The sequence below is a fragment of the Crocodylus porosus genome, unplaced genomic scaffold (genome assembly GCF_001723895.1).
Source record: "Crocodylus porosus isolate Cpor-Errol unplaced genomic scaffold, CroPor_comp1, whole genome shotgun sequence".
Taxonomy (NCBI): Eukaryota; Metazoa; Chordata; order Crocodylia; family Crocodylidae; genus Crocodylus; species Crocodylus porosus.
This window is the reverse complement of record NW_017728906.1, coordinates 83,579,294-83,589,448: the sequence shown is the minus strand read 5'-3', so window position 1 is coordinate 83,589,448 and position 10,155 is coordinate 83,579,294. Positions and strand designations below refer to the sequence as shown.

At 41.4% G+C, this 10,155-nt stretch overlaps 1 protein-coding gene across 1 annotated transcript in view; it reads left to right on the top strand.

Annotated features, from left to right (window-relative positions):
* CNGA3 (cyclic nucleotide gated channel alpha 3) overlaps positions 1 to 8,625 on the top strand; it is a 42,756-nt gene extending 34,131 nt beyond the window's left edge. The window contains exon 8 of the mRNA XM_019529448.1: positions 5,221 to 8,625. Coding sequence (XP_019384993.1) covers positions 5,221 to 6,629 — 1,409 coding nt within the window. The 3' untranslated portion in view covers positions 6,630 to 8,625. The remainder of the gene's footprint in view (positions 1 to 5,220) is intronic.
* Positions 8,626 to 10,155: the final 1,530 nt, after the last annotated feature.

The window sequence follows — 10,155 nt, the reverse complement described above, 5'->3', positions numbered from 1 at the left end:
AGGTGGTCGAGCACCCACAGCCCCCTCACCAGGTCATCACCCGTGGCCAGCACTAGGTCCAACAAGGCATCTCCCCTGGTGGGGCTGTGCACCTCCTGGGTTAGATGGAGGCCTTGCATTTTGGCTAAGAACCTACGTGAGGGGTCAGACCTGGCTGACTGCTCTTCCCAGCAGATGTCTGGGAAGTTCAGGTCACCCATGATGACCACGACCTTTGACCTAACTACATCCATGAGCTGACTTAAGAATTCCTGATCTTGCTCTTCCCGTTGGTTGGGAGGTCTGTAGTAGACACCCACTGTTAAGTCTCTTTCCCCTCGACTGCCTTGTATTCTAACCCAGAGCACTTCCGTGTGCCCCTCCTCTGACTCTGTGCTACCTGATGAGGATGTGTATGCCTCCTTAATGTAGAGCACCACACCCCAGCCTTTCCTCCCTGTCCTGTCCCTCCTGTACAGCCTATAACCCTTGATATTCACTGTCCAGTCATGCATTGGGTCCCACCATGTTTCAGTGAACCCTGCTATGTCTGGGTTGGTGTCAGCTAGCAGGAGGGTAAGTTCCTCCTGCTTGTTCCCCACCCTATGAGTGTTTGTGTAGAGGCATTTGAGGCCTCCTGTGGATGTGTGCACTGGCCCCCTAATCACAGCATTGCCCTGGCCCCTGTTGCTTACCTCCTGGGTTAGATGGAGGTCCTGTAACTTGGCTAGGAACCTATGTGAGTGGTCAGACCTGGCTGACTGCTCTTCCCAGCAGATGTCTGGATAGTTTAGGTCACCCATGATGACCACATCCTTTGACTTAACTGCCTCCGCGAGAATTCCCAGTTTAGCTCTTCCCCCTGGTTGAGTGGCCTGTAGTAAACCCCCACTGTTAAGTCTTTCCCCTTGACCCCCTTGTATTTGGACCCAGAGCACTTCAGTCTGCCCCTCCTCTGACCCAGTGCTGTTTGTTGAGGATGTGAATTGTTCTTTGACATAGAGCACCACACCCCTACCTTTCCTCCCTGTTCTATCTCTCCTGTAGGCTTATGGACTTGATGTTTACCACCCAGTCATGTGTTGGGTCCCACCAAGTTTCAGTGGGCCCCAGTACGTCCGGGTTTGTGTTAGCTATCAGGAGGGCAAGTTCCTCCTGCTTGTTCCCCATACTATAAGCATTAGTGTAGAGGCATGTAAGGCCTCCTGGAGGTGCACTTAAGGCCTCTTGGAGCCTGGAAGTGCTGAAATAGTCTTTTAGGTGGTGTGACTCAAAGACAGCCCTGTGATAGAGAGTCCCCTGGTGCTGGGAATCCCACAACTCCCAGAGTCACTCCTCTATGTTTCCCATTTTAGTGCATTCTCCATGGTAAGGCTCCCCTGCAACCATAAATCCAGGAAGAAATGGACTCTCTCACTCCAAGACAGTATGCACTGCAGGGCTGCAATGGAGCTAGGGACCCTGGGAGTCCTCCTCTTCTGCTATTTTGTGGTGGGTGGCAGTGACATTGACAAGAGTCATCTCAATTTCATTCAGCAGCCACTAGGCATCTTCAATAGGGTGTTTTGTTTTGGAAGCCTCATTCTTCAGTGTTTCCAGAAGGAAATACTGTGGGATTTCAGTTTAGTGAAACAAAAATGGAATTTGTATTCATACCATTTCAGGATAAAAACTTTTCCAAAGAATAATGATTCCAGAGCTAAAATTCAGTTTTTCAAGCAATTCAAGACTGAAGCAATTTTTTTTAGGCTCATAGGACTATTAGATCCAATTAGGATATTGTCACATGCAGTGCCTCAGGAACTGCCACATAGAAAATGTGTTGTCTTACCAGTAGGCTTCTCTGCCTGCAGGGGCCAGGCAGTAGACACAGGGATGTGCATTCCTCTTCAAATTCCATAGTAAGCACCACTCAAGTTTTAATGATAGTGATTACATGCTGTTCCCCTTGAAACATTTTTTTAATCTAGGACTTTCAGAGGTGACAAACAGCACTGCAGCTGCACTGCTCAGAGCTCCTTTTAATATTGGAGTAGACTCGGCTTTTCAGATCCCTTTCTTTCCCGGTACACATGTGAATAAAGTTCCCAATATGCAGCTGCATTAATTTTACAGCCTGAGATAGGTGAAAGGCTCACAGGATTGCAGATTGCTTAAAATTCCTTGCTTAAAGTCTTTTGAAAGGAGAAATATCAACATCTATAAATAACAATCACTACCAAATGTCTTGATCAAAGATGAAGCAAGAATGAAGAAACCCATAAAAGAAATGAAACATTACATAATCTTTTCAAATGTGTATTGGTATATTTGCAAAATACTGGCATTTCAAGAAGACAATCAAAATAAGATTATTTTCAAAAGTCATTTTACTGATTATGTCTAAACAATGACCTCTGGTTGGGTAGTTGGGTATTTGGAGGAAAAGGATGTAACAACTGTTTTTTAAAATGACTAGCTTTTACACAATCAATAGTCCCATTGTGGGGTATATCATTCAGGGCACATGGAAAGTAACAAAAATCTTATCTATTGGCTATTCTTCTGCTTATGATTATTATTATTAAAACTATCTTGTATTAGCCACGTACATATACCTATTAAATAAATGAGCTGTAGGGCCAAAATCAAATAGGAAGAGACACAATTCAAAACATGCATTATACTATTTTAACAGGAAGGTCTCTAGTGCAAGCTTTAACTCCTATGCTTATGGCTTTTTAGTTTTAGCAGCTGCTCTTTCATGCAAAATCAAGATGTATATTGGAAATGTTATTGAATACCTCAAAGGACCAATATGATTTTTTAATAGCGACGTGTCTCTGGAGAGAGGGGAAAAGTCTGTTTTGAACATTGTTTTTTCCTTTTTGAATCTGGGCCTCATTTCAACCTCTTTCATTCTTTAAAGAAAGCTCAGTTTTTTTCCAGGGTTTATTCCTGGTAGAAAATACTATGCTAGTCATTGCAGTAGTCTATTTGGCACTGGTTGTACAGAGGGCTACCATAATAAGCCTAGCTAGATCTTAGATAGCATTTTACAGCAGTAGATCTCAAAACACTTTATATGAGAGACAGGGGCCATGTCTATACATGTGCTTTACTGCACAGTAGACTAATTAACTTCAGAGTAAAGCGTCACTGTCTACATGTATGATGATATTAGGCTGCAGTAAAATAATTTATGCTGGCATAAGATGGTACAGTTGGGGACAGTACTATTTTACACCAGGGTAATTTACTGTGATTAATAAATGCATGTGTGGACACTGACCATGGGCATAAATTGCACACGGCCAGCCCAGCTAGCCAGGGTCCAAACTCCTGTTTGCTGCTTAGCCACATGGGTTCACACTTTCAGCACTCTCGTGCCCCATCCAGCCCTTCTGCCACTTGCCAACACCACCTGGAGCTTGAGGCTGAACCCCCATTTCCCCTGCCAGCCTAGGTCTTTTCTGTCCCGGCTCAAATTGTTGCTGTCCCAGGTACATGTGTAGATGCTGCACCTGAGAGTAGTTTACTCTATCTCAAACTGCTTTGGAGTGTATTGCTCCACATTAATTGCATGTGTAGATATACTCAGAGAGGAATGAAATAAATTGCACAAAGCAACCCAGTAGACTAGTGATGGGACCAGGAATAACACTCAGGTCTCCTGAGTCCTACTCCCATGCTCTAAGCTTTTGCCTCCCCCAAATAGGAGCCTTAGTTAGTTAATTTTCATTAATATTTTATTTAAAAGCTCATATAAAGCCATTTTCAATTTGATACTAATTGCCAACACAAAGTCCACCTTGTATAAACTTTAATGAAGTAAATGCAATCATTTCCATTATTTAAATCCCTTGTTCATTTTGGGTCAAAATTTTGCATGCTCAAAGTCTGCCCAGAAATCACCTTGCAGAATATTTTTTAGCAAAACCCCTTAGGCCGTTTTTAAACAAACAACCAAACAAACAAGTCAATTTTTTGAACAAGGCAACAGCAAACTAGTTGATATCCACAGCATCCCACCCATTTGATGACATCCCTGAATATTCTCCCTTCCCGGGCTAACTCCTGCTGCGACAATGTATATGAGACAGAAAGACTCTAAATGTCTTCCTGAAACATGAACAAAGAAAATCACCTCCCACCAAAAGAATATAACCACTGCTGGTTTAACATTAGTTGCAAGCAGAAAATACCGTGGATAAGAAAAACAACACCTTTGTAACTCACCCCAACTTTTCTTGCATTCCATTATATGCTGTTTATTCTGAGAATTTAGTTTAAAATATTAAGGCTCTGAATCTCTAGACAGCATGCACCTATGGGTGCCTGTAGATGTGCAGGGAGGCTGCTCTTACATACTTTAATTAAAGTGCGTTGTAGTGGACTCAATCAAGTCTGCTGGACTGTGCTACTGAGCGCACCTCCAATAGCCTCCACGTCTCACATATCAGCATCCCCATGCTTCAAAACACTGCTGTCATTGGCACTCCATGTGGAGGCAGTGGGCCAACCCCCTAGACTCTCTCTGGAGGACAAAGGCCTTGTATTGTAAGCTCTTTGTAGAAAGGCCTGTCTTTACCATATTGGTCTGATAATAAATCCGTCCAAATTTCATTTTAAAAGTTCAGTTGCAAGAAAAAAAACAGCTTTAGCCTCAAACTTTAAGTCAATAATTACAGATAAAGTCCTTAAACTGCTTTTGTTTTTAACATAATCCTGCAGGAGAATCAAATAATCAAAGCTTATCCCAAAGGTTTAGATGCATTACAATTCTAAATTAAGAATGCACTGAAAAATATTCTGATTTGGTATTTTTATTGTATACATAAAAATACCTCAAGTAAAAAAGTCAGGGTCCTGATACCCAGTACCTGATTATAGGTTGACCCTGTGTACAAGCTGAGTATATTTTTAGGGTTGTTCTGAGGGGAAGAAAAGTGAACTTATAATCAAAACAACATGGTATAATGCAATAGTTAGCACAGTAAGGCTGCAATCTTGCTTGAGGCCTGTATGATCTAATACTATTTATTAGAAACCTTGTAAAATACCTTTTATGAAACACAACAGGAGTTTATGGAAAATGCATTCAATCTCCACATGTTTTCACTGTAAGTTTTAAAGGCAATATTGTTTTCAGTTTTGGCCAGCAAATAAGAGGTATTCAAATATAAATGGCATAGTGTTGCTGATTATTGACTTGTGGCCCATCCTCTTATTTTAACAGGCTATTTTTTTTAATCTTTTAAGGCTTCCTTGAACAAGGCCTACTAGTTCGGGATGAAAAGAAGTTGAGAGAACGGTATACCTCAACAGTACAGTTCAAACTTGATACGCTCTCGCTTGTACCAACAGACCTGGCCTATTTCAAATTTGGTTTGAATTACCCTGAACTGAGGTTTAACCGCCTGCTGAGGTTTTCCAGGCTATTTGAGTTTTTTGACCGCACGGAAACCAGGACAAACTACCCAAATATATTTCGGATTGGAAATCTTGTCTTATACATTCTCATAATCATCCACTGGAATGCCTGTATATATTTTGCGATATCAAAGATGATTGGGTTTGGAACTGACTCCTGGGTCTACCCCAACGTATCCCATCCAGAGTATGGCCGTCTATCCAGAAAGTACATTTACAGTTTGTATTGGTCAACACTGACACTGACAACCATTGGAGAGACCCCACCTCCAGTGAAGGATGAAGAATTTTTGTTTGTGGTCATTGACTTCTTGGTGGGTGTGCTCATCTTTGCTACAATTGTTGGTAATGTAGGATCTATGATTTCCAATATGAATGCTTCCAGGGCAGAGTTCCAGGCCAAAATTGATTCCATAAAACAGTATATGCATTTTCGCAAAGTGAGCAAGGATTTAGAGGCCAGAGTGATTAAGTGGTTTGATTACCTCTGGACCAACAAGAAAACAGTGGATGAGAAGGAGGTTCTTAAAAGCCTGCCTGACAAGCTGAAGGCTGAAATTGCCATCAATGTCCATTTGGACACACTCAAGAAAGTGCGTATATTCCAAGACTGCGAAGCTGGTCTTCTGGTTGAGCTAGTGCTGAAGCTGAGACCCACAGTCTTTAGTCCTGGAGACTATATTTGCAAAAAGGGAGATATTGGGAGAGAAATGTACATCATTAAAGAAGGGAAGTTGGCTGTAGTGGCAGATGATGGTGTAACACAGTTTGTGGTCTTAAGTGATGGTAGCTACTTTGGAGAAATTAGCATCCTAAATATCAAAGGTAGCAAATCTGGTAACAGGAGGACAGCCAACATCAGGAGCATTGGCTATTCAGATCTGTTTTGTTTGTCTAAAGATGATCTGATGGAAGCCCTCACTGAATATCCTGATGCCAAAAAGGCATTAGAAGAAAAAGGACGACAAATTCTGATGAAGGACAATTTAATAGATGAGGAAGCAGCAAAAGCAGGAGCTGACCCTAAAGACTTGGAAGAAAAGGTGGAAAGACTTGAAACTGCTCTAGATAATCTACAGACGAGGTTTGCTAGGCTCCTGGCAGAATATAACTCGAGCCAACAGAGAGTCAAGCAGAGACTCAATAAAGTAGAGAGCACTGTGAAGAAATATGGAACTAGTCCTTTATGTGATGCAGAAGGGGAAGACACAAAGTCAGAGGAGGAGCAAAATAAATAATAGTTTGTATTTCTTCTGTTAATATAGAATATTGCAACATGTAAAAGCCATAAACATATATAACTGTGTGTGTGCATGTGAGAACACACACAATTATTTTTATATGAATTCCGAAGTTTTTTTTTTTTTTTTTTAGAGTTTTTAACTAAAGTTATATTTTAATGTAAATAGAAAGTTGTTACCTTTCCATTGTTTTTTAGAAGGTGACTTTGGATTGTCACTTGGGTATACTTTTGTACTTCTCACAGGTTTCTTACAAGTCATACTTAGACTGTCTTGACTGTGCTGTCTGCAGGTCTTGAAACATTTAATTTTGTTCCTCTCTTCCCATGCAGTTTCTGTAAAGCGGGAATTACATGTAAAATCATAGTGGACATGATCAAAAGAGGAGAAAGTCTTGTATTGGTACCTAACTTTCCTGTTTGCACATCCTATAACATATGATAAGAACTTACTATATACATGTAATGAGTCCAGACTACCCAAAATCTATATCTTTCACAGCAACACACTCTGTCCACGTTAAGGAACTTGGCTAACAACAAGAAAGTAGAAGGCAGAGTAGATTTGCACCTTACAGACTAAGTAAAGGAGAGAGAGCGAGTGCGAGAGAGAGAACGCACAAGCTTTTGTGAGCTTTCACAGTATCCAGCTTGCGAACCCTAATATAGACATTATTGACAATATTTATACACACACACACACACACACACACACGTATATACAGACAGACACTTTGGTTAGTCTATAAGGTGCAAATCCACCCTGCATTTTACTTAACCTGGCAGAGTTAACTACATTTCTAATAATGGGAAAGACCTACCTGGTATATACAGCCTGTTACATTGTATATGAAATGCTCACATACTTAGATGGTACAGACAGACGATTTCCTACTACACTGGACATTGGTAAGTCCTGATAACACAGCCATAGGTGTTTGATGGGTTCTCAGCTCAGCCCTGCAGCTGCTTCACTGTTTGGCTGTGTTTGTGAGGCTGCATTAATTCTTTCCAGTCCCTTCCATGCTGAAAATATCCCTACTTAAAAAGAAGCTGGGAAGGCCACCACTGGTTGAGGGAATCCCAGCAATATGACTCCATTAAAACTGAGCAGAGACACCCAAGGGCCTCCATGCATGGGCCCCTAACTTGCTAGTCAGCCTTTGGGATCACTGCTAGTTCTGATGGTAGACATATTTTTGTTTATTTTGCCTGGGGCCATCCCAATTAAATCATTTGGGACATGTTCTGGAAGGGGGTCCTCATAGGCTTTATCTTCTCTCAGATCCTCACCTGCAGGGACTTCTGGAGTGCAAAGTGATACAGGGCCCTGCTAGGAGGTCTTTCCTGATATTCATCCTAATTTTTCATTGGTATGATTTCAGTTTATTATTACTACTCATTACTCGCATGTGCCAGCCCACACAATTCCTCTTTTAGCACCTTCAAATATTCAGAGATTATTATTGTGTCCCTGCTTATGCTTTCCTTAGACAAAACCAAGAAAAGAATAGTATTAACTTGTCAACAACCCCTTTAGGTCTCAAATAGTCTTACTAGCTCTCAAAACATGCTGTAGATGGTCAGTAGTTTTCTGGCAATAGCTAGCCTTGAATCCAATACAACACCCCAGATGCAATCATCACTAGCATCACATTCAGGGCCAAAACATACTGAGTATTTTTACTGCCACATCACACTGTGACCTCTTGTCTAGAATCTTATTCCATAATCTCATTCGCCTACTCTGAGAACTTATTACCACTTTTTGGGTGTTTGTCTTTTGTATTGGGTATGGTTTTTATATTCTCCAGGTAACAGGCCAACCCTGGTTACTGAGAGTAGAGCTAGGTAGTAGAGTTAAAGCTGCAGAGCCACAGATAATGGCAACTAATTAGCAAGTATCCTTTTTTTTGTCTGATAAAAAAATCCCCAATTTTGGAATTTAAGAAAGTAACCCAAAAGCCACGTTTTTATTTTATCAAAATGAAACACCACTATCTCTATATAGCTATATCTGCCAACATTCCTGCTGTCTCTGGTTTCCTTGTATTAGTCTTCAGTCCTCACAGATATTGACATCCCCTCTACATAGAGGGTGGTATCCTAGTCTCCTTGAAGTCTATAGAAAAGCTCCTTCCACAACAGTCAACCTGTAATCTCATCAAGTCATCTGTTGTGTTGTCTACATGGTTAATGTGGTAGCCATTCACCTCTCAGCTCTTGATCCCATTGGTTAGAGAGAGAAACTATTCCGATTCTAACTTTTTGTCTCAAATCTATTTCATTCCAAATAAAATCAAATAAGGCCATAGGATGCTTGTTTGTAGTGTCTATTTCTATCAATGTGTTTGGGGGGAAAGAGGGCTAGAAATATAAAGATCACTGTTAAGAGAAAGGAAACTTGCTTTTGCAAATAGACTCCTTAATTGATTAACATTACACCTCTGTATTTCAGCCACAGAAACTGGAAATATGCTGGTTCGTTCTTACTCTGGCTCTTCTTTAATGCTTCATCTTGTGCTATTCTCTGTGTTGCTATATTTATTTATTTAAATAGCTGTTGCATAAACTTACTTTCAAGTTCAATCGTGTATTCTTGCACTGTTACCATCCCATTCACATTTTATCTCTAGGGTATGTACACATAAAAACTTGTCTCTAATGCATGCACTATAACATTTATTTTTCTTCAGGTTGAAACACATGTGGACACTGGAATCATTACCTTTTCTTTCTCCCAAGAAGTTTTATGGGATCACAGGAGAAACCTCCTACACACATTACCTCTTATGAATGTGTTCAGAATCACTGTCCTGAAGCTGGCCAACTGCCCATGGACCTGAATCTTTGTTAAGTTTATACACTGCGAATCCCAAATCAGCTTTCTTAGCTGGAGATGTTAGAACAGTCATGTCAAAGATATGGCCTGCAGACTGGATCCAGCCTGTGGAGTCCCTTCTTCTAACCCTCAGGTCTGCCCCTAGGTCTGTAGTGACCCACATGTCAGCAGCACATATACAGAGACTTGTGCTGTACATGGTACTTGCTCTGGCCAGTCTGAGACTGTGTTGCATATGTCCCACTGATTTGGGAAGTGGGCAGACCCAGAACAGAAGTGGGTGGGGGTGATGCATGCAGTGTGGATCCCAAGCCAGTTGGGGCAGGTGCTGTGGTTGCTGGATCCATCGCGAGAGAGGGAGCAGGAGTGTCCATGGGCCTATCGACTGGCTCTGTGCCTGCAGGGCCAGATGAATCCGTGTTTAGAGAACCTGACTGTCACATGAAAACGGCAGTTAATTGCCAACTGACAGACTTGGCACCCTTCCTAATTTAGCATAGATGAACAAGCAAATCCCCATAGTGGGTGGCATCCACAGGGTACGATTTACATATCACAGTGCATTGTAGTATAAAAGTACTTGTGCTAGTGCTAAAAGAGGGGGCAAGCAAGACTGAGCATAACACCACTTTGATGTGGGTATATGGCCATCTCTTCTGGCATCCAAGTTGGCCATTTAATA